The 24,942-nt window shown below is 35.4% G+C and overlaps 2 protein-coding genes across 2 annotated transcripts; one reads left to right on the top strand and one right to left on the bottom strand.

The window, feature by feature from the left end:
• Window positions 1–3,025: 3,025 nt before the first annotated feature.
• Window positions 3,026–5,191, top strand: LOC131436808 (probable ATP-dependent RNA helicase DDX56). Its single transcript, XM_058605731.1, has 6 exons — window positions 3,026–3,183; window positions 3,235–3,983; window positions 4,175–4,274; window positions 4,333–4,673; window positions 4,728–4,869; window positions 4,922–5,191. The coding sequence occupies exons 1-6, from the start codon at window positions 3,115–3,117 to the stop codon at window positions 5,168–5,170; spliced, it is 1,650 nt and encodes a 549-aa protein (XP_058461714.1). The 5' UTR covers window positions 3,026–3,114; the 3' UTR covers window positions 5,171–5,191.
• LOC131436809 (large ribosomal subunit protein uL14m) lies at window positions 5,164–5,917 on the bottom strand. Its single transcript, XM_058605732.1, has one exon. It carries the CDS (start codon window positions 5,684–5,686, stop codon window positions 5,216–5,218), a length of 471 nt encoding a protein of 156 aa, XP_058461715.1. The 5' UTR covers window positions 5,687–5,917; the 3' UTR covers window positions 5,164–5,215.
• Between the last annotated feature and the right edge of the window lie 19,025 nt (window positions 5,918–24,942).

The following is a 24,942-nucleotide window of genomic DNA, read 5'->3' as shown; positions in this document are numbered from 1 at the left end:
TATACTTTCAAATTTTTCAACGAATACTGGCGTTCGAAGACCATTAAATGCAAGACTTCAATTATTGATTTAATTTTAATAGAGAAAGGTAATATTATTGATATTTCATCTAATGAGTTCATTCAAAATGACAACTTGATTGTTAAACCGACGACACGACCTGCCACTCGTCTATCAAAACTGTATCGTAAATTTAACTACCCCTCAGTAACTGGAAATGTCAAATCGAAAACGCTAGTGAATTTTTTTAAACTGGCAGCACAAGTTGAGATATTTATTGATTTTGAATAACAGTCACCATAACCATGGTTACTCATATCGAAGGCAAAATGAATGTGAACAAAATAAATTTCAGATCGGTTATTATATTACGGAACATTTTAATGGATTTACCTGCCTCGAGCGTAATGTAAAAATTGAAGAGTATGAGTTATGTCTTATATAAAGCCAAGTTCAAAATTCAGGTCTTAGGGACATTGGGATGCATAACTCACTGCTGACTTGAAACCGTTGTGTGATAACAACTCAGCGCAAACCAACGAGGAAGACATGGAAATGACCGACAACGAGCTGAGCGAGGCTAGTGCTCTGCGGTACCTGCATATCGTACGGTAAAATGATTTCTTTGTGGAATTCTACTAGTAATCCTCGAATAGTGGCCAACAAGGTGAAATACTGTTTCCACTGCTGCGCAATCAATCGACACAAAACAATTTTGACACCGGCATATTACACCGAATCCTACTGCCCAGAAAAGCTAGCAGTTGAAGTGTACGGATGAATCGCTGGAAGCAGATCATTGTCCTCGTTCGTTGGTTTCATCCATAGTTTCGATAAAATTCCGAAAATCGAGTTCATTTAAATGCATTCCTGGTTAATTTGGACAAAGTTTAACACTAATAGAACTATTCCACCGCTTTCAAAACATGTTTATTTGTTTTGGGGTTCCTTGGTAACTTGTCCATAGCAACCTAAACAGTGTTGCTCGAGAAGATTATTTTTATCATTTACAAGGGGTCGCTAGATTTGTGGTAACTGGCGGTGAATCGTTAGCGAACAGCTTTAATGCAGATTTTTCTTCGGAGTGCCTGGTCGTGCCGTCGGTTAAACAATATCATTTCATTCATATGTGAACACTTTGACGTGAGGTGCATATCATCTCGGTATTGTAGCGTTTACACTTATGCTGGTTGCCAGCATACTGGAGCCAGTGTACTGGCAAGCCAGCAGCTGGCAATGTTTACACTATTGCTGGCAATTTCTTGCTGGTAAAATTTGTAAAAATTATAAACAACCATGAAATATATCCTTTGAGTACTTAAATCAACATTCTCATCATTTATATCGATCCACTTTTCGCGAACGAATACTTTTAGCTGAGAAAAACATGAAATACGTACGAAAAGCACAATATTTTCATTCCGTCGCCATATTGAATTTCTTCACCAGCATTGCTTGCCAGCATGAAATTTAGAACGTTCAGAAATTTTCATGCTGACAACAACCAGCAGCTGGCAAGCGTTTACATTATGCTGGTAGCGTGCTGGAGCCAGTATACTGGCACCAGCATGTTGGCAGCCAGCAGAAGTGTAAACGGGGCATATATCTATATAGGGTATATCAAGTGCTACCCAGTAAATCCGAACATCGGACGCATCGTGCAAGAAAGCTTTTGATTGCGTTTCGAGCTTACATAATGTATCGGTAGAACAAAAGTGTGAAGAAATACCAAAGCAGAGAGCGGATGTCTGATTCTCAGGGGATGGGATATATCGGGGTTGGATTTCCAACTCCGAACATAGGGTTAGAGTTTTTCTAGCCCTAAGAGGCGAATGACCTTAAGGTTAAAGCCTCTATGATCGAAACAAAAGAATGTATTTCACACCCTATCCGGGAGACGTCGGCTCGAAAATGCCTTGTTTGATGTTCCTTCGCTCTGTTCCTATAGCGATACATAATATAAACATAAAACTTTTTTAGGTCGACGCGGTTGATGCAAATGGTACAGAATTGTCCGATGGCGGGCCGATCGAAGCGCTACGATCGGCCCCATATCGTGCTCAATCGGTCCGATAATCGGGCCGATGATCGGACCGATGCGGGTCGACAAAATCCACCGGGTATCAGCGCTAATTAGCAATTGAAGACAAACACGTGAAAAGGTCCTAAGTGCAAATGACAGTTTCTCTTTGTTTACTTTCTCTTTCGAGTATAACGGTCCAATCAGCAATCTTTCCATCTAACACTTCACATAGGATTATAGCAAAAACCATCAACTTTCGATATGCACTGTAGAATTTGTTGGAAATTACTGGAATTTGCCGTAATAATTGAAAGAGAAAGTAAACCAAGAGAAACTGTCACTTGCACTTGGGACCTTTTCTAATGTTCATCGAGAATTAGTAATGTGAACATGGTATAACACGCTTGTTCAATGTTACTCTATAGTGAGTACAATTTCACTCATTTTCGTTAAAAGTGGAACTACTCTATAGTGAGTAAAGCTTGTTTACTCACTTTTGAGTAAATATGGTATTTGTCAAATTCTGAGTAACATTTACTCAGTGCTACAAATGGTAAAATTAGCTCGAGTAAGTAAATATTACTCAATATCATGCGAATTGAATAAGGGATTCGTATATGGAATTCTTTGCTTTAAACGAATACTGACTTACTTCTATCCAACGAATGAAGGAAGCCGCTACCTGTTCATCGGTCATTGGAAAGGATCCGTCTGCCTTCCTCCGTTCCACCTCCGACAAAGAGAGAAGTTCCGCTCCGACAAAGGGAAAAGTTTAGTGCACGTAAATTTTCACACAACGTTGTCAAAGCTCTGTGAGTAAAACTTGTTGTCAATTTAGAAACTGAGTCGAAGTTACTCATTCTTCTAAATCAATATTACTCACTTTTTGACATTTGAACTAAATAAGCAAAAGTGAGTTCAAACTACTCATTCCAGAGTAATATTGAATGAGCGTGTAGAATGTCTGGCGAAGCGAAAAATTCTGGCATTTGCCAGAAAGAACTGCAACCTGGCAACGCTGCTTGTGAATAGACACGTTGAAAACGCTGAATGTTGTTCGTATATTGTTCAATAAATATATAATTGTAACAATGGCAAAGTCGAATCGAAACAACGTTCTCAATTTTCATCAGATGGAGTTAGATGACCGAATTCTGAAGGTAATAATATTAAACGATATGTTCTGTTTTGGCTAATTCACCTATTTACAGGGAATTGCAAAGCTTGGGTGGATATTTCCCACATTGATTCAAGAGAAAGCTATTCCTTTATTATTAGAAGGAAAAGATGTGTTGGTTCGTGCCCGCACTGGTTCGGGTAAAACAGCAGCCTTTTCAATTCCTGTCATTCAGAGAGTACTTGACCAAAAACAAGATGCAAAAGAGCAACAAACAACAGTGGTCATTTTAGCACCGAGTAAGGATCTTTGTCATCAGATTACGAAGGTCATTGACGATCTGACAATTAAGTGCGGTCGATTGTTTAGATGCGTTGATATCTCCACCCGAGTGGAAAGAGCAGCTTTAAAGCACTTATTAGCAGATCGTCCCGATATTGTAATTTCGACACCTGCCAAACTCCTTAGTCAATTACAAGATGGAATAATGAACGTGAAGCAAAGCTTGCGAACGTTAATAATTGATGAGGCGGATTTGATGTTTTCTTTTGGATTTGAACATGATTTAAAAGCAATTCTTAATTTTTTACCCACTGTTCACCAATCGGTGCTTGCTTCTGCTACTTTAGAGGAAGACGTACTTGATTTGAAAAAGATAATTTTACACAATCCAGTAATTTTGAAATTAGAAGAACCAGACATGGCTCCCGCAACACAGCTGTCCCATTTTCAAATTCTGGCTGAAGAAATTGATAAGGCGGCGATTTTATACACTCTGTTCAAGTTGCAGCTTATCAAAGGAAAGAGTATTATTTTCGTCAATTCTATCGATCGGTGCTACAGGTAAGTTTAAGCGTAGTTACAATATTTAGAGAATAAGATTGTATTCTAATGATGACTTGAAAGTTTATTGATTCGGCAAAGAATTCTTTGGCCGAATAATGATGAACCTCTAATCTTCTCTCTGATAAAAATAATTAGTTAAAACGATATCACCCATTGAGGTAACCAATTTCAAAGTACCTTCTTTACAGATTGAAACTGTTTTTGGAACAATTCAACATACGGTCCTGCATATTGAACTCTCAATTACCAACTAAAATAAGGTGTCACACTGTTAATCAATTCAATCAGGTAATGATAACAAAACCATATAAAATTATATTAAATTTAACAATTTTCGTTGCTTCAGGGTTTATATGATATTATTATTGCCTCTGACGAATTACACGTTCTGGATCCGATGGTTCATCAGAAAAGGGGACAGAAAAAGAAGATTCTCAAACAAATAGAAAAACAATCTGTATCAGAAGTTGGTGTTTCTCGTGGAATCGATTTTCAGTTTGTATCGAATGTGATCAACTTTGATTTTCCGAAAGACATAACCTCTTATATACATCGTGCGGGAAGAACTGCTCGAGGAAATAACACTGGTAGCGTACTGTCTTTCGTTGATGTAGGTGAAAAAGAGCATATGGATCATGTAGAAGAGCATTTAAAATCAACTTACAATTCTGAAGGATTTATTATTAAGTAGAACTTCAAGACGGCAAGAAGAATTGAATTCAAACAATTTTGTATTTTTAGGAATTATCAGTTCAAAATGGATGAGGTTGAACCCTTCCGTTATCGAGCAAGAGATGCTTGGAGGGCGGTCACTAAATTTTCCATTCGAGAAGCAAGAATTAAGGAAATTAAGACCGAAATGTTCAACTCGGACAAACTGAAGGTAAAATGGTAATTCAATGAGAAAATGAAAAACCTTAATTCGTTTCTTTAAGAGTTTCTTTGATGAAAATCCAAACGATCTTCAAGCTTTGAGACACGATCGTACTTTGCATACAGTCAAGATGCAGGAGCATTTAGGCGATATTCCAGAATACATAATTCCAGATTCTCTGAAGCATGTTATTGGTATCACGAATAGAGAAAAAAAGAGTTATGTGCCAAAAAAACGAAATAAGGACGATAAATACGAGAATCCGCTTATGGTTGAAGGAATCGATTACAGAAAGAAGAGACGTGTTTAATAAAATGTTTTATATTTGCAATATGTGTTCTTATCTAGTGGTATATTAAACGAATCTGCTGGCAATTCCTAGCAATTTGGTGTAGTCTGCTCCTTTGGATTGTGTCTTTTGTTTAAGAATCGTTCTCAGTATAGTCGGAATCGGTACATGTATCCTGGTACCGAGAGGTGTACCGTTATCGTCAATCAGAACAATGTTATTACTATCAAATTTAGGAATTTTCGGTTGCTGTCGTTGTTTACATCCTACAAGAATAGCCTTTTTCTTTTCTCCTTTGATTGCTACCAGCACTTTATCGCCCACCTTTGCAACCATTTTTTTGTTATACACGTGAATGCATTTAGGTGGTTTCCCTTCGGCCATCGCCAGCTTACCGATTTCACTGTTATCCACGACACGTAATCGGGCAAGCTTGCGGATTTCATTGCAAACAATCGTAACGTGAAACTGTCGACTTATTACATAATTGATACCTGAGAGTTTGAGGTTTAAAAAATTCCTCAACATACTATTCATCTTGTTGTTGTTGTTGTATTTTCTTGTTTTTGGCTCGAGGATCGTAGCCTCATATCCGCCACTGACATACTATTCATCTGAACCACGAGTCTACTGGAAACAACTGTGAGCAACAGAGATGCCAGGTAAAAATTTCAAATATCTGCAGACAGGGTCTGTAAATCTGAAAAAATATTTGCAGTCAGCAAGTATGTCTTGCTGGCAGCACATAAAGTATGACACACAAAACTGACTTGACGAGCAAAAAAAAAAAGAAGGTCGCGGAAATTTCAAAAGTCTGTAAATATAGGCGAAAGTCTGCGAGAATTTCAAAAGTCTGCAAAACTCTGCGAGAATTTCAAAAGTCTGCACTATACCCCAAATCTGCTAATTTACAGACAAATCTGCAGACCTGGCATCTCTGGTGAGCAAGGATGTCAGGAGATTTTTTATAAAATCTGTTATCAGAGTTGCCATGTTATTTTTTCAAAAATCTGTCTCTGACTCAAAAATTTATCCGGATTTGTCTGGGTCTACGCGCTCTATGAACATAACTCATGGTTTGAGTTGTTACTACTCAAATTCATAAACTGGAATAATATGTCAAAAAGTGAAAATGGATTTGAGTAAAATTTACTCAGGCCATGAGTTCTCTCGCATTTATTCATACATAAAAGTAAGCGTTTAGTTTTCAAGCATTTGAGTGAAAAAAATGCTCCTTGTAGTTCATTGCGTTTTCTTTATCGGAATATTCTAAGTGAATTTAGAAAATGCAAGAATACGCTGTTTTTCATTGCCGTTTCTAGATCAGGTTTCTGAAACAAGGAATCATCAATCATAGAAACTCGTAATGTCAAAATGAAATCGCTTGAAAAATGTTTGTAACTGGCAACTCAGTCTGAAAAATTGTTGTTTTGTCGTGAATACGACTCACTTTTCTATGGGGCGCCTTTTCAAAATTTACCCTCTGAGAGAGTGATAAGTTTTTGATCGTGAATATCTCCTGTTGTATCTAATGAATCAACATAATTCTTGCGACATGCCATCGGAAATATGATCACAATTTTATGATAAAATTTTCAGTTGTGTGACATAATCTCAAATAGTTCAAAATGAAACTTTTCTGAAATGTTTGGTATAAACGAGCATCTTGTATTTTGAAAGCTCATAGCTCAGTGATCTGTAGAAGGATTTATATAATCTACACACTCAGAAAATTTCGCAGAAATTCGGTAATTTTTACCGAATTTTCAATAGCTGAACGTTCGGTAATCAGTTCGGTAATTAAATTAAAAATCGTTCGGTAATTGCTGAACTGTCAAACAACTACCGTAAACTGTAAAGCAAATGGATCTAACTGATTGTTCGGTAATTTTTTGATTGTTTGTTTTCTTTTGGTTGAAATTCTGGATTTTCGGATTCTAAAAATCAACACAAATTCGCACAAACGAATGAAGAAAATTACAATCTGGTGTGTCTATGATTTTATTCCACGAAAATATGAGCGCCCTCCGAAACTTTGCACAATCCGTCGAGTCCATTTTTCCCTCGAACGATTTGTGTAGGCAGTAAGTGGACAAGCAATAAAAAATTATTTTCTGCCTATAAGTAAACAAAAAGCTTTTACTGATTCTAATGTTTTAAATACTTTAGCACCTGTACCTCAATCCATTCGATGAACTCTTCAATACTTTTTTTAATTTGGTTAATAAAAAGACACTTACTGAAAATTTTAAATAACTGTTTGACAGTTAGTTTCAATACAATCAGTTTTCACAGAAGTTCGGTTATTGGAAGATAATTTTACCATACCGTGGTTTTTTCCGTACTCGGTGAGTATTCAGATTTACCGTATGAATTGCCTTATATTTACAAAATTCTGTAATGAAAATTTACGTAAAACTGATCGTCCAGTGAAAATTTGCATAATTATTGTAAAATAAAACTCATGTACCGAAATATCGGTCATTTCTATAGATTACCGAAATTTCTCGTCAAAAATATTACCGAACAAAGGAATTAAATCTTAGTGTGTAACTACCAATTGAATCAAAAATTTTCAACTTGAACGTGTATTGCAACAACATTTAAGTTTTTCAATAGTACACTATTGAAAACCCTGTTTGATTTAACTCATGACAGCACCAGCCAATCAGAACACGAGATGTCTGCATCTATACAAGAGCATCCATATAAAAGTTGAGTGGTTCATTTTTCCTACCATTTGCTGAGCAACTGTTCCCGAAACAAGACACACGAGAGCAATATCGAGGACCTGTCGTCTTACTTTTTCTCGTTCTGCGAATAAGGAAAAGGAATTTTGACAAAGGGGCTGCCCGTACACCGCAGCCAGTAGCAGGTATAAAATGAAATGAGATGTGAGAAATAGCGTCATTTAAGTTAAAGCAGCTACTTTGAACGCACGAGACACCATCAGCACGATGACACCGATAACCGGTAGAAAGGCAGTCAAAAAGTTCAGCAAGGCCCATTCAAATCACTTTTCAGTGTTAAAGATCATCCTAAAGAACTAGTTGAATTTTGTCGCTTTCCTACCATTTTCTGAGCAACTGTTGCCGAAACATAACCATCTCAGACCTCAATATTTCCTACATAAAAATTCATCAAGATGAAACTTAAAATAATTTGCACCGTCGCCAACACATACAATTACGAACGGCAATGCGAAAGTGGAAGTGATGATGTTGAACACATCTTCATACTAGTATGCAAATATGCTGTGCGAAACCGAGTTGCCACGTATACAGATCAATATGTATTTTTGTCGTGGATACCTTAGTATGAGGCCGAAAACAAAAATAAACAAATTGTTAGAACAAAGGTTTCCACTAGATTTGCGCATTCTACTTTCCAGGCGTATCAGAACTGGCTAAACTTAAAGCAATCTTAAATATTTATTTATCACACTGATGTGGTCGTCCTGAAAGGGACAGGGTTTTTCTTCAACTCTTCGTTACGGATGGCCAACTGTAGAAGGCGAGGGATGATTTTCGTTTTCTTGTCACGGGCAGCCTTACTGGCCAATTCCAACACTTCGGCAGCCAAGTACTCCATCACTGCCGCCAGATAGACCGGTGCACCGGCACCGATACGCTCGTTATAGTTCCCCTTCCGGAGCAGACGATGGATTCTGCCAACTGGGAACTGCAGACCAGCACGATTTGAGCGAGACTTTGCCTTGCCCTTAACTGTTCCTCCTGTGTGTGTGTTTCTGCGTAAAAATCCACAAGATGCTGTTAACAGCTAGACAGCCAAATCAGTATTACTGGGTGCAGCTCTACTAACTCTCTCTTTTATGTCGTCTTACTGTTTCCCGTTCTGTGAACAGGAAAAGGAATTTTGACAAAGAGGCTGTCCGAACACCGCTGCCAGTAGCAGGTATAAAATGAAATGTGATGTGAGAAATAGCGTCAAATCAGTATTACTGGCTGCAGCTCTACTAACTCTCTCTTTTATGTCGTCTTACTGTTTCCCGTTCTGTGAACAGGAAAGGGAATTTTGGCAAAGAGGCTGTCCGAACACCGCTGCCAGTAGCAGGTATAAAATGAAATGTGATGTGAGAAATAGCGTCATTCGTCATCTAACACTCGATGTGGATAGACGAATAACCTACTACGACTAATTTCGATTTTGTTTTATTTTTTATTCGCAGTTGTCTACCTACCCAAGCTATGGGTAAAAACCGCCATAGATCCGAGAAGGATCCAAAGGATGCTAAGCGTCTGAAGCCAAGTGATGTACAGGTAAACGACCGTTTGCTGAGTAAAAACTAATATGCTGATCTGCCAGTAGATGTCGAAGAGGAACTGCAGAAGAAGGAAAAAATGCCGCCTTTCTACCTGAAGGGCTTCCCACCGACTCGGATTTCAACACACTGATCAGCAAAGGACTACAGGCAACAATCCGTTTATGTACTGAAGGCTACAAAATAACTGTTCCGGCTTTGAACCACTATAAAGGAGTGGAATGCTATCTGAAGCAGACAAAAGCGGAATACTTCACACACGATATTGCCGCCAACAAACCAATGAAGGTTGTACTTCGAGGAATACCCGACATGATGGAAGCCGAACTAAAGCAGGCACTGTCAGAGGCTGCACTAAAGCCTTTGATGGTATTTAAAATGAAGCGACATAATACGGACAAAAAGTTTAGAGATCAACTGTGCCTGATTCATCTGGAGAAGGGCTCCATCACTATGAGTCAACTGAAAACGATTAAATCGTTATTTCACATAATTATCGAATGGCAAAAGTATAAACCGGTACATCGGGATGTCACACAGTGCACGAACTGTTTGAACTACGGTCATGGAGCGAGGAATTGCCACATGAAAAGTCGGTGCGGAAAATGTGCCGAACCACACAATACCAACGATTGCCTACTAGATGATATCGCTGTAAAATGTGTGAACTGTGATGGCGACCATCCATCTACTAGCAAATCGTGTCCCAAACGTGCTGAGTTCACAAAAATTCGACAACAGGCGTCCCGCAAACAATCAACGCGCAAGAATGTTCCACAGAAGGATGAAATTAATTTCCCATGGCTCCCACCGAAGAGGGATATTCCGAATTTGCCGCCACTTCCTCGCAGCAATCCAAAGACTTCAGCCGCTGGATCTCAAAAAGAATCTTCCTCAAGAATCCCTCCTGGATGGGGCAATAATCAACCACAAGCAAAGGATGACTCTGGCGATTTATTCTCTGCTGAACAACTGATCGTGATTTTTGAAACAATGACAACAAAACTACGAAACTGCAGAACGCGGTTAGATCAAATCAACGCCTTAGGCAAATTCATCATCGAATATGCAATATAATGAGTTGGTTATAGTAAATTGGAATGCTTGCTCACTCAGGAGCAAAACTGCTGAATTGTCCGACTTTCTTCAAGAGAAGAATGCCGATATTGCTATTTTAACTGAAACTCATCTTAAACCTGAAATTTCTATTTTTATTTCCAATTACAGGATTCACAGGCTCGACAGGACAACTACCAGAGGAGGGGGAGTTGCCATTGCCGTGAAACGATCCATTCAGCACAGGCTTCTCTCAGCCTTTAAATTGCAACTCATAGAAGCCATCGGAATTGAGATTACAACGACGATGGGACCCATCATCATCATTGCAGCGTACTGCCCCAAACAAACAAATCTTCGAGATGGTACGTGTGCATCATTGAAGCGAGATCTGGCTATGCTCACTCGACGACAGAACAAATTCATCATTGCTGGGGACCTGAACGCACGGCATGAGCTGTGGGGAAACAGAAGACAGAATCGAAACGGATTCATACTTGCCGAAGATTACGAAGCTGGACAATACAACATCTTCGCTCCGGATCAACCAACGCGACTTTCCAGATCGGGAGTTCATTCCATTTTGGATATATTCATCAGCAACATCGCCATAGACAGTTCTCCGGTTGTCTTCTACGAGCTCTCTTCTGACCACTTTCCAGTAATATTGACGTTGGGATCTTCACCAGAAACAGTGCCTATTCAACCTCGGAGGAACTATTATCGCACCGATTGGGTCCAATTTCAACATATCGTCGACCAACTTATTAATATCGATTTGCCACTTGATTCCCCGATGGAAATCGATGCAGCCCTATCTTCCTTCCAGCATTCAATCACAGTCGCTCGTGATAGGACGGTTCCAGTACAACATATGCCGAGTTCCTCTCTTCAAATCGACAGTGTCACCAAGAAACTCATCCGACTTCGGAATATCTACCGGAGGCAGTATCAACGAACTGGCATCCTAGATAGGAAGACTACTTATAACAACTTAACTAGGATAAACCAGGAACGGATATCTGAGCTTCGCAACAGGAACTTCCAGCAAAAGCTTCGAGAAATTCTCCCACATTCAAAGCCCTTCTGGTCCTTAACGAAGGTGCTTAAGAAAAAACCGAAGCCTATTCCTCCTCTGATGTCACCCCAGGACGCAGCTGAAGGAATACCTTTAATCACACCAGTAGAGTAGGCAAATGCGCTAGGCCAGCAGTTTGTGTGTTCTCACAATTTAGGACTTAACATTGTTAGTCCATATGAAAGAGCCGTTGCTGATAGCGTAGCTGAGGTTGACCAATCAGACAGCTTGGTTCCTGAGGAAAGTAGAGTCACTGCGAATGAGCTGATGGCTTTTGTGAAAAAATCCAAAAATATAAAGACCCCCGGTTTCGACAACACATTCAACATTGAGCTGAAACATTTGAGTATTCGCTCATTTGTCTTCTTAGCTAAAATTTTTAACAGGTGCTGGGAACTTGGTTACTTCCCTTCAATGTGGAAGTTAGCTAAAGTTATCCCAGTTTTGAAACCGGGGAAAGATCCTTCCCTTTCCAAGAGCTATCGACCCATCAGCTTACTCTCTGCCCTATCCAAGCTGTTTGAAAAGTCAATACAAAGGCGAATTCTTGCTTTCGCAGATGAACAGGATATAATTCTGGAAGAACAGTTTACGTTCCGGAAAGGAAGATCCACCATCCACCAACTCACAAGGGTTAACAACGTCATCCAGCAAAACAAATCAGTGTCCACAACGACTGCCATGGAAATATTGGATATTGAAAAGGCATTCGATAATGTGTGGCACGATGGACTGGTGTTCAAACTGCATCGGTATAATTTTCCCATGTATCTTATTAAAATTATCAAAAATTATCTTACAGATAGAGCATTCCAGGTTTCTCTGAATAATGCACTTTCAGAAAGATTTACTATTCCTGCTGGTCCACAGGGAAGTATCCTAGGTCCCATTCTATACAACATTTTCACATCAGACATCCCACCTCTTCCAGGTGGTGGTGTTCTGTCACAATTTGCTGATGATACTGCCATTCTTTACAAAGGTCGTGTCATTAATGCTCTGAAGAATAAACTACAGACAGGTCTGGACGCTTTAACGGAATATTTTACAAGCTGGAAAATTGTGATCAATGCAGCAAAAACTCAGGTCATCTTGTTTCCACATTCAAGATCTCCAAAACTTGTTCCATCAGACAAATGCAGAATACGATTCGGTGATGAGGTCATTCAATGGTCCGATGAAGTTATCTATCTAGGACTCACCTTTGACAGGCATTTGATATTCAGGTCACATGTTGACAAAATCATTCAAAAATGCAGCATACTCATTAGGTCTCTGTATCCGCTGATTTGTAGAACATCTAAACTGTGCCTGAAGAACCAGATGGCTGTCTATAAACAAATCATCTACCCCGCAATTGAATACGCAGTCCCTGTTTGGCGGGGCTGTGCACGAACACACAAACTTAGGCTTCAGCGCATTCAAAGTAAGATCTTAAAGATGATTCTAAATCTACCCCCTTGGACAAGGACTAGTGACGTACATGAGATGGCCTCACTGGATATACTAGAACAAAAATTCGAACAATACTGCACGAAATTTGAAGAGAGGTGCTCAATCTCTGAAATACAAATAATTCAAAATTTGTACGTATTAGGTTAGGGATAGTTATAAGTAGGTAGACATTTTATAAATAATTTAAAAAAATATTATGATTAAACATTAGTATGTAAAACAAGAGTAACTAAAACACCTAATATTAATAACGAATCGTATGAACAACAAAGATGAAAGGCCAAAGGGTCAAAGCACTTGTACTGTAAAATGTTGATGTAATACACAAAAATAAGATTAATAAACAGATATTTATGCAAAAAAAAATGAGAAATAGCGTCATTTAAGTTAAAGCAGCTACTCTGAACGCACGAGAAACCGTCAGCACGATGGCACCAAAACCGGTAGAACGGCATCCAAAAAGTCCAGTAAGGCCTATTCAAAGTACTTTTCAGACAATTCAAAGCACTTTTCAGTACTGAAGATTATCAGAAAGAACTAGTTGAATTTTGTCGCATTCCTACCATTTTCTTAGCAATTGTTGCCGAAACAAAACACACACTAGAGCCATCTCAGATCTAAATGCAGATCTTGTTGATTGTGACAATTCAAGGCACTTTTTAGTGCACAGATAATCAATTATAATTATTATTATTATTATTATTATTATTATTATTATTATTATTATTATTATTATTATTATTATTATTAATATTATTATTATTATTATTATTATTATTATTATTATTATTATTATTATTATTATTATTATTATTATTATTATTATTATTATTATTATTATTATTATTATCCCAACTAACCAAAAGTTCGGATAAAAGGGACTGATTTGGCTTAAGTAGCTCTCAAAGTTAATCAATAGCATTCTAAGGAGCCCATTTTTCAAGTAATTATCCACACTTGAAAGTTCGCGCGACGAAGCGGAACGAACTTCTAAGCTGCTTCTAGAATACATTGTTCAGCTTCTATGCAGCGAAAAAGTTCACGCGGAACTTGTTCTGTACTTTCAAGTTGCTAAAAGTACCACGTGCAGAGATGTCTATCTCCTCTGTGTGACGAAGAGCAAGCAAAATTTCTCCCCTCGCACTGACAACTTCAACGAGAGCTCTTCTCTTTCACATTTATACACCGCTGTTGTGTAAGTGTGCACGCATCATGAGTGCGTTTGTTTATTTCCTTTTACCTCTTCCACTGAATCGCACCAAAGTGCTAGAGCATTAGCTAATAAATTCTCTGAGGAGGATGCAGATACTTTCACAGAGGTGTACACGCCGGTGAGCACTCTGCTGTATGGTTTTCGTAGATGAAGCGTGGACACGCAAAATCAGCAAAATAAAACAATTTATCGTAAAATTTTCGGTTTTCCTTGCAAATTTTTCATAGCAAGGCCAGATCTACTCTCTATTAATTGAAGTTCACAGAAGTGTTCGCTCACAATCACGCGCCAGTGGTCACTTGGGTGTATTTAGACGAGAGCGCGTGTGAGCGATTTATGCGAAGAGAATGTGTTTCACTCGCGCCAGCTGCTTTAACCACAAGCACACACTCAAATGCTGTCTATTCGACACTGAGAAGAAGTGCGCTTTCCTCTTTGTGCGGTGCTTCGTTTTTTTCATCTTTGGTGTGGCAAAAATCTGACTCTAGCGTGTATAACTCTGGTGAAATGCCATCTCTGACCACGTGTACTCTTAAGCAGCGAGAAAGTTCACGCGGAACTTGTTCTGTACTTCGAACTGTCAAAAATTGCTACGTGTTTTCTTAAGCAGCTAGAAAGTTCACGCGGAACTTGATCTGTACTTTCAAGTTCTCAAAAGTTCCGCGTGTACTTTTAAGCAGCAAGAAAGTGGACTTTTTAAGTAATTGTGGAACTTCTGGTTGCTTGGGATTATTATTATTATTATTATTATTATTATTATTATTATTATTATTATTATTATTATTATTATTATTATTATTATTATTATTATTATTATTATTATTATTATTATTATTATTATTATTATTATTATTATTATTATTATTATTATTATTATTATTATTATTATTATTATTATTATTATTATTATTATTATTATTATTATTATTATTATTATTATTATTATTATTATTATTATTATTATTATTATTATTATTATTATTATTATTATTATTATTATTATTATTATTATTATTATTATTATTATTATTATTATTATTATTATTATTATTATTATTATTATTATTATTATTATTATTATTATTATTATTATTATTATTATTATTATTATTATTATTATTATTATTATTATTATTATTATTATTATTATTATTATTATTATTATTATTATTATTATTATTATTATTATTATTATTATTATTATTATTATTATTATTATTATTATTATTATTATTATTATTATTATTATTATTATTATTATTATTATTATTATTATTATTATTATTATTATTATTATTATTATTATTATTATTATTATTATTATTATTATTATTATTATTATTATTATTATTATTATTATTATTATTATTATTATTATTATTATTATTATTATTATTATTATTATTATTATTATTATTATTATTATTATTATTATTATTATTATTATTATTATTATTATTATTATTATTATTATTATTATTATTATTATTATTATTATTATTATTATTATTATTATTATTATTATTATTATTATTATTATTATTATTATTATTATTATTATTATTATTATTATTATTATTATTATTATTATTATTATTATTATTATTATTATTATTATTATTATTATTATTATTATTATTATTATTATTATTATTATTATTATTATTATTATTATTATTATTATTATTATTATTATTATTATTATTATTATTATTATTATTATTATTATTATTATTATTATTATTATTATTATTATTATTATTATTATTATTATTATTATTATTATTATTATTATTATTATTATTATTATTATTATTATTATTATTATTATTATTATTATTATTATTATTATTATTATTATTATTATTATTATTATTATTATTATTATTATTATTATTATTATTATTATTATTATTATTATTATTATTATTATTATTATTATTATTATTATTATTATTATTATTATTATTATTATTATTATTATTATTATTATTATTATTATTATTATTATTATTATTATTATTATTATTATTATTATTATTATTATTATTATTATTATTATTATTATTATTATTATTATTATTATTATTATTATTATTATTATTATTATTATTATTATTATTATTATTATTATTATTATTATTATTATTATTATTATTATTATTATTATTATTATTATTATTATTATTATTATTATTATTATTATTATTATTATTATTATTATTATTATTATTATTATTATTATTATTATTATTATTATTATTATTATTATTATTATTATTATTATTATTATTATTATTATTATTATTATTATTATTATTATTATTATTATTATTATTATTATTATTATTATTATTATTATTATTATTATTATTATTATTATTATTATTATTATTATTATTATTATTATTAAAATTACTCTTACATACCGAAGATATTCGATACATTTCAGACCAGGCCATTGCAATTGTCTCGTACTGAAATTTCAAGAAGAATCAGATATCTTCGAACTTCATAGCTTCAATAAAAATTAACTACAAATTTGTCGAACCTAGCCTCCTATATTAGCAAATTAAAAATGAATTGTTTCAAGTTTGAAATATATAGTTGTAAAATAGTAGCTGTTTAATGTAACTAATCTGTACTTTAATGTAGGTGCATCGCTTTTTTTTCTTTTCTGTGTCACTAAAGTGACAGGCTAAGGCCAGTGATGGCCTATTTTGCCCGTGTATTGTTAGATTATTATTTTATTTTATGTTTTAATTTCGATTGTGGTTTTATTCACATGTTTTTCAATTTACATTTTTATGGGTTATATTTCCATTGTGGTTTTAATTTCGATTCTTTTATTTATTTTCGGTTGTAATGTCTTTTACAGTGACTCCCGATGATAGTTTCGCGGCGTCGCAACACTGATTCACTCTAGAACGCAAAAAATCGCGAAAAATACACAAAATTTCATCGCACTAGTGCGAAACAACATCCTCACACGTTGAGAGCTCCATCGGAAGTCCAGGTGCATCGCTTTAAACTCTATTAGTGAAAAGGGGGAAAGCTTGCACAATTCATACAATCAATCAACTAACCGATATTCGGAAAAGTGATGGGTGCGTGCCAGTTTTTTCGTATTCACGACATCCAGTTATGTCTCTGACATAACCCACCCGCCTTTTTTTATTGTGCTTACGTAATGGAGAAGTATATGATACTTGGGTTTTTAATTTTTCGTTAAATAGGTCTTTATATAACGTGTGGTGGAACATTACTTGTTCATCATTAAATCTTGGAAGTAAAATCAAATCTGCTAGCTCTATCAGGGACAATACGAAGTTCCATACTTTGTCATTTTCAGGAATTATATCTCAAAAAATTAATGAAAAAAATGCAAGAAATGCATCATTTCTCTTGCGGTCATTTTGAATGATGATATTTTTATGTGCTCTCGAGTAATTTTTCTGAATGTGTTCTGTTTTTCTATTTCCCCATATTTGAACATTTGTATTCGATAGTTTATAGTGTGCAGAGAGATTTTCATTGTCTCTATCATGTATTTTAAAACTAGAGCTAAATCATAATGGCAAATACCATGCGAATACGGATCGTGCATTGGATCGACTATTGAAAACTCACCCACATGATAGTGTTGAAGTCGGGTAAAATCAGAATAATCTTTTATCCCGGACTCATTGAAAGCTTTCAATGCATCTTAGTTATAATTTGTTTGCTTCTTTTTAAACCGGGATCAAATTGAATCTGTATTTGAGCTTGGTTTTTACTTATTCTACAAAATCTGCAGTAAAACATGGAGTAGAACGATGTAGCATAACCCATAATTGTATGAATGCCCAAATTATCACCGAGTAATCCTGCTAGCACGAAATGAACTTTTGTTGTAACTTCTCTAATCTCAAGACATATTCCGTTCTTTTCCAGATCAACCAGAACATCGATCAGTTCCTTGAATGCGCAAGATGGGTCTAACAATCTGTGCTGATATATTTTTTTGAAGTTCAACTACGTCTTTTCTGGCAAAGTTTTTTTACTATAAAGTGTTAGAGTAAAATTTAAAAAGCTTTCTCTGAGTTTATTTATAATATCGATTATATCACTTTCAACCAAACCATTATCATTTTCTGAGTCAATGATGTTATCTGTGGACTTACGAGATTCTTTGCATTGGTAATTATCTGGTGCTGCGAGTATATTGTTTAAATGAATATAACTGGCACTGTTTTCAATAGATTTTTCATTCAATATTTGTGGTTCAAAAAGAATTGAATGAACATTCTACACGTGACGTTTGAAACGATGCTTGTCTTAGAAAGCCATTTTCAAAGGCCTAACAATAGCTTTTAAACGGGCCTAAACTTGTTAAAATCGGTTCTCTGAGAAACTTGCCATCTCTGAGAAACTTTCGCGGTAAAAAAAACAACACGTTTTGTCGGCTACGTCATTTATAGCATCATATCTCTGGAACCAAAAGTCACAGCCATTCGATCTTCGAACTTGATCGATAGTAGCTTTCAAACGAGCCTAAGTTTGTTAAAATCGGTTCAGCCATCTCTGAGAAAATTGAGCGTTAAAAATAGCATACACACACAGACATTTTCCGATCTCGTCGAACTGAGTCGAATGGTATATAACACTATGGGTCTCCGAGGCTCCGTTCAAAAGTCGGGTTTTCCAGCAATTCTAATACCTTTCTATAGAGGAAGGCAAAACTTTTTATTTCACATTTCATACTTTGTCTAGTACGAATACTTATACCGTTTTCGTTTTTGAACCTAGACGCGGGCTACTCTGACTCCGAGTAAAACGAACACGTTTTACGCGCCCTAAACAACAACTCATGAAAAAAAGATAAAATAAACAAACTCGGATGGATGCGTGGTGCGACCCGAAAAAATTTTCAGAGCGAAACTACGCGATTGGAGTCCGCTCTAGAGCGACCTCAGGTTGCTAAAACAAACATATTAAACGTTGTTTGGGCGACTCTGGGTCAGCTTTCGGGCTGCTCTGATCAATAAACGAAAACGGTATCACCCAAGTAGCAATCCGCAACTAGTTCTGATGCGACTAAGTCCAAACTATGTTGCGACGAGAGCACGAATTTGTTTTTTATGTTGTACTGGATAAAACAATGTGACATCAATGTTTCTTCATAACACAACTAGTTACGAAATAGTTATTCATGTTTTAAATCACCACATCTTTTTGTCATATTGAATTAATTATAAATTATAAGCTATCGTTACTTAATCCAAACTTATCTTTAATAACAACTATGATTCTAGCTACGAGTTGAAAATAAGTTTATTTGACTCCAATATTAGCAACCCGTAACTAGTTCTGATACCACTTAGTCCAACTATGTTGCAACAAGAGCACGAACATGTTATTTATGTTATACTGGTTAAGACGGCAGTGTTTCTTCATAACATAAACATTGAAGTAGCTATCATTTGTAAGTAATCGTTACTTGATTCTAACATATCTTTAATCACAGCTATGGTTTTTGCTACTAGTTGATAAAAGGTGGCGAAACCATTATAAATACGTAAGCGTATATGTAAATCGTTACGGTTAATTGATGTAGCAATAACTTAGATATTATAAGATTATAAAAAACTACAAGGATCAGCCCCATGGGGTTGTTCGAGCCGTTGATGTGGAACAAGGCAACAAAAATTTCCAATGATTGACATTTTCAATTAATCGTCACACTTTTGAATCCGCAAATGCACAAGAGTCTGCATAGATTGATCTTTATTAGGAACCAGCACCGAACTCGCGAACCCAGAATATAGACTCTATTTGTCGTGATTTGTATTTGTTTTGTAGCCGACGAAATTAGATCTATAGCCCGAATATATGCAATTATATGTTTGTACATACTTGCAATACGGATATCGATATTTAAGCTTTTCTTCGCCAAGCTTGTGTTCAAATTTTGTATGCAAGCAGTTATTTTTATAGCGTTTCTTTACCATTAGTACCATTTTGCGATTTCGGTTGAAGCGATAAAATATTTCTCATTATCAATCGAGTTCATCTTATATAAATCAGAAATTAGTCTTATGCACTCAAAATTTACTCAGGGGTAGTTGTCAATTTCTCAGGCGAAACGACATAACATGGGATTTCATCCAATCTTACATGACACAAGATCAGAGCATACCAATAAAAGCTTCAAATCGTTTATGGCACTTTTTGTCTTGCTGTGTAGCAACAACCTAGTCTAGCAAGCTACGCATAAGACTGAAACGTTAGCTATAATTTCGCTTCTATTTATAGATTCGCGTGCTTCCAACAGCTTCGCTTTTGCATCGATTGACCAATCAGAGCGCTGCTTGTCCTTTGATATATCGCTTACTCCTTCAAAACAGTCGACTATGGCAGGGAAATCCGGTATGCCGGAGATTTTTTGCAGCCAAAATAGGACACTGCTAGCTATTAATCAACATTTCAATGATATAAAATTAAAAATTCATGGCTATGAACATTCAAATCAATACGTAGAAATATTTCCAATCAAATGGTGACATAATTTTAATAATTGATACAAAATTGACTGAGCTGTAATTGTTCAAAACCTGACCACATTTCTACGTGTATTTTTCTTGAGTTTCTAGTTTGCACCGCTATATAGAAAACAAAAATGTGTTCCACATTAAAAAAAACACAAATTACTTAGTAGCAGAACCTTGAGGAAAAGACCACGTTTTAAGTAGTTGTCTCGATGAAGACTTTAAACTTCTTAGGCAAAAGAGTACAATCATGATCCAACCTGACAAACATTGTGTAATTGTATTTGATGAAATGGCAATTCAGCCGGGATTAATTTACTAGCCGACGAAATTACATCAATAGCCCAAATGTAGGCAATTATATGTTTGTACATGCTTGCGATGCAGATATCGATATTTAAGCTTCCTTTCGCCAAACTTGTGTTCAAGTTTTGTGTGCAAGTAGTTATTTTTATAGCGTTTCTATACCATTACTACCATTCTGCGATTTCGGTTGAAGCGATAAACTTTTTCTCATTATCAATCGAGTTCATCTCATCTCAATAAGAAATTATTCTTATGCACTCAAAATTTACCCTGGGGTAGTTGTCAATTTCTCAGGTGAGACGACATAACATGGGATTTCATTCAATCTTGCATGTAACAAGATCAGAGCATACCAACAAAAGCTTCAAATCGTTTATGGCACTTTTTGTCTTGCTGTGTAGCAACCTACCTCTAGCAAACTACGCATAAGACTGAAACGTTAGCTATAATTTCCACATTAATACAATTTCTGCATTGCTTCAGATAGCTATCGGTAGGTTTTCCCAATGTAATGATAACGGAAATGCAACCTAAAAAACTTTTGTTGGCTTGAATATGGCGATCACACTATGGAGTCGCAAGAAGTGTATAGAACATAAATAAAACCAGGATATTACTACTTTTAAACTATATTTTGACGAAAATTGAAAGGCAGAATAGTCCTTTTTGTTCTATGCACAATATAAACTCGAAGAAAACAATATATGGATTAAACATCGATTGTTATATTACAATTATCATGATATATGAATTTAAAATAATGAGAAATCACTTTACTTGGATTATTTTGAGCATTCTGAACATAAGGTTTTTTTGTTGTTTATTGTTCATATCTTCATAAACAGATTTTGATTGAAGGCGCATAAAAAACAGTTAATTAAAATTTAATTCCGCTCGACTGCGCTTTTTGAGTCACGGAAGTGGTTAGATGTTAGTAACAATAACTCAAATTTCTGGTTGCAAACTAGTCACAAATAAGCTAGCATAACAAAAATTGTTACTTGGGATACCAGCGAGTATCCATTTTCATCTGTTATTCTTGGCCAATCATTCAATAGTGCGCTTGTCACTGTTTTTATCCTGCTAAATGTTACGAAAACGCAGCAAAAACGATTCCGCCCAGTATTGGCGAATGCGCTCTTCTGGGACAATGTTATTGCGTAACCAGTTTTTAACAGTTGACAATCTTCTAATCTCTGAGAGAAAAGAAATTTTCATGTTAAATGCTGAGAAAGTATTATATAATAAAATCTAATGTTACCTTTGTCAGGTAATTCTAGGGTAGAAGACTTGACATTGCTGATATGATCAGCTACTTTGTATAGAATGCGCTTGCCGATTTCTTTTATACTACGATTGTGGAACCGGTCATACAACAAGCCGGATGGGTGCTTTTTATTGGCCGAAATATCCCTCGGATTATAGTAGGTTTCCTGAAATGAAATATACACAGGCCCTTATTACCGTTCTCACTTCCACTTTCACATTCACTTCACTTACATGTCACTTCATTTGATTTTACCTATCACCGGTATCACGCATAGTGAAGTGATCACTGTGATGGAAAAAACTAATTTTTTCGACAAAATGTTGGTGGCGTGATGTTCATAATGGCATCAAGTTCATTTAAGAAATTACTTTTGTCTCTGAAGCGAATTCCGTAATAAGGACCTACATTCACCTCACTTGATTTCCACCGTGAAGTGATACCCATAATAAGGGTCACAGTCACTTCACTTGGTTTTCACCGTGTAGTGACACCGGTAATAAAGGCCACAATCTATTATCATAATCGCTATAGTAAAATCGGTGTAGCATTACTGCAATTTCCGGAGGAAAACGTAAAGAAATTAATTTAGCGAATTTCGCCATGTCTGCTAGTGTGAAATGCAGTTGATTGGCTATATAATAATCAACCACAGTGTGAAGTTCAAATGGCATTTGCTCGTAAAGAACAAATGGCATCAGTTAGATGGATGTTTCATTTTCCGCTGCTCTGCGAATATTCATTTCATTAAACTGGAAAGAATTCAATATCGTTGTTTACGTACTGCCTTGGGTTGCATGCAATCAACTCATACGATGAGTCTTGAAGTGCTGGCGGGTGTCTTACCGTTGAAAAACAGATTCTGGGATCTCTCATATCGACTGCTAATCCGATGCGACATCTTGAATCCGATGGTGATTGAAAACTTGGAAAAGCTTGTCGAGCTTAATTCACAGACCAGACACATCCATGAAAGAAGAAATTCGTGGAATCCCGGATCCTGTACGCCCTCAAGAGATCCCAAAAATTTTTAATAATAAATTTAAATAAGTCGACTGTAATAAAATGTTTTACACTGACGGATCATATCTCGACGGGTCCACTGGCTTCGGTATATTCAATGTAAATTTCACCGCTTCCTATAAACTCAGTGATCCAGCTCTTTATCTATGAAAGACCAATCTGCTTCAATGAATTTTTTAGTTGCTGTCTTCAGAAAACTATAACCAGCTGGCAAAATACATGAAATAGTGGAACTCTGGGACGATGGTTACACACAATAATTCCACAGGAAGTCACGTACCCAGAGGGGGGGCCCGAGGGGCCCTGGCCCCTCCCGAAATCAAAAACATATAATTATTTAGAATGTCTCAGACTTGTGTTACAGAAATAACAAGACAGTAAACGTAAAGAAATGTAATACAATATCTGTTCCAGTGGAAAAGTTTAAAGTGTATGTTAAAAACAGCCGTAAAAGGCACACCGAGAATTAGGTACATAAATAAAGTAACATTATGTTTTAATCTTTGGGCCCCTCCCGAAATGAAATCCTGGGTACGGGCCTGTCCACAGGTATCGACGAAAGCTTGGTTCCGGGGGTTAGACGTGAGCCTTGACTTTATTCGTGTAATGTCAAGGCTCATGTCTAATCATTATATGTTCAGCGCGCATCTCCATCGTGTGGGGCTCGCCGAGAGTGGTGTCTACGTTTGCGGTGAGGGTTATCATGACATCGAGCATGTTGTTTGGATGTGTATCGAGTATTGTGATGCCAGGTCCCAACTCATAGGTTCCCTTCGGGCCCGAGGTATGCCACCCTTGGTACCAGTCCGCGACGTCTTGGCAACTCGAAATCTTCCTTATATGACTCTCATCTATAACTTTTTGGAAACTATCAATGCCAAAATTTAGTGCTATCCCTATCTCTCTCTCGTCTACAGCTCTATTGCACTCTTCTTTACGCTGCTGAAAGTATGACCGGTATAAACGATGCTTCGGAGCGTGCACCTGCCTTGAACTGACTGAGTTCCCGAAAACTATCCAAAAACGCCACATCAACGTCAGAGCACACCAACAAAGCATCCCAGCCAAGGATAATCTCTCTCGTTACAATCAGAAGAACGTGAAGATCCAGAAAACTCTAAAAAATTTGTGCCACAAACGAATGATGTATTGTAATTCAAAATCAATATTTTGTAAATCCCACCCTCCTCACATTTCTTTACTAACTCTAGGGGAGTATGCCGCCCCCTTAATACGGCGTCCCCTCTTCTCCTATAACAACAAAACAATCGGCCACGTTAAGCTAAAGCAAATGAGCCAAATAAAAATTTTATTATAAAAAAACACAGTGTGAGACAGTGCTCTTCTGTTCACGTTATCCAGATGCTGGTGCGATTTGTAGTATTTACAAACAATCTTCCCTTTTTCATTCCTTACAAGAATGTCTTCCAAACAGTAGTTACGGAAACAGAGTTTTAAATATGCAGGTACCGCGGAGCTGCACGACTCAACCTCTTCATCGTTGCGAATTGTTGACTCGTGGAATAATACACTATCAGGCCAAATCATGAGTTTTCTGCGAAGAGCGTGTTTATGCCCTGTCCATT

This window comes from Malaya genurostris, chromosome 3 (assembly GCF_030247185.1).
Source record: "Malaya genurostris strain Urasoe2022 chromosome 3, Malgen_1.1, whole genome shotgun sequence".
In the NCBI taxonomy this organism is placed as follows: Eukaryota; Metazoa; Arthropoda; class Insecta; order Diptera; family Culicidae; genus Malaya; species Malaya genurostris.
This window is presented reverse-complemented; position numbering and strand designations above follow the sequence as displayed.

What these genes read in the sequence shown, in the direction of transcription:
- LOC131436808 (XM_058605731.1), top strand. Translation starts at nt 3,115, where the DNA reads ATGGCAAAGTCGAATCGAAACAACGTTCTCAATTTTCATCAGATGGAG. An exon ending in TCTGAAGGATTTATTATTAA is followed by an intron (nt 4,674 to 4,727) that starts GTAGAACTTCAA and finishes TTGTATTTTTAG; the next exon opens with GAATTATCAGTTCAAAATGG. An exon ending in TCAACTCGGACAAACTGAAG is followed by an intron (nt 4,870 to 4,921) that starts GTAAAATGGTAA and finishes CGTTTCTTTAAG; the next exon opens with AGTTTCTTTGATGAAAATCC.
- LOC131436809 (XM_058605732.1), bottom strand. Translation starts at nt 5,686, where the DNA reads ATGAATAGTATGTTGAGGAATTTTTTAAACCTCAAACTCTCAGGTATC.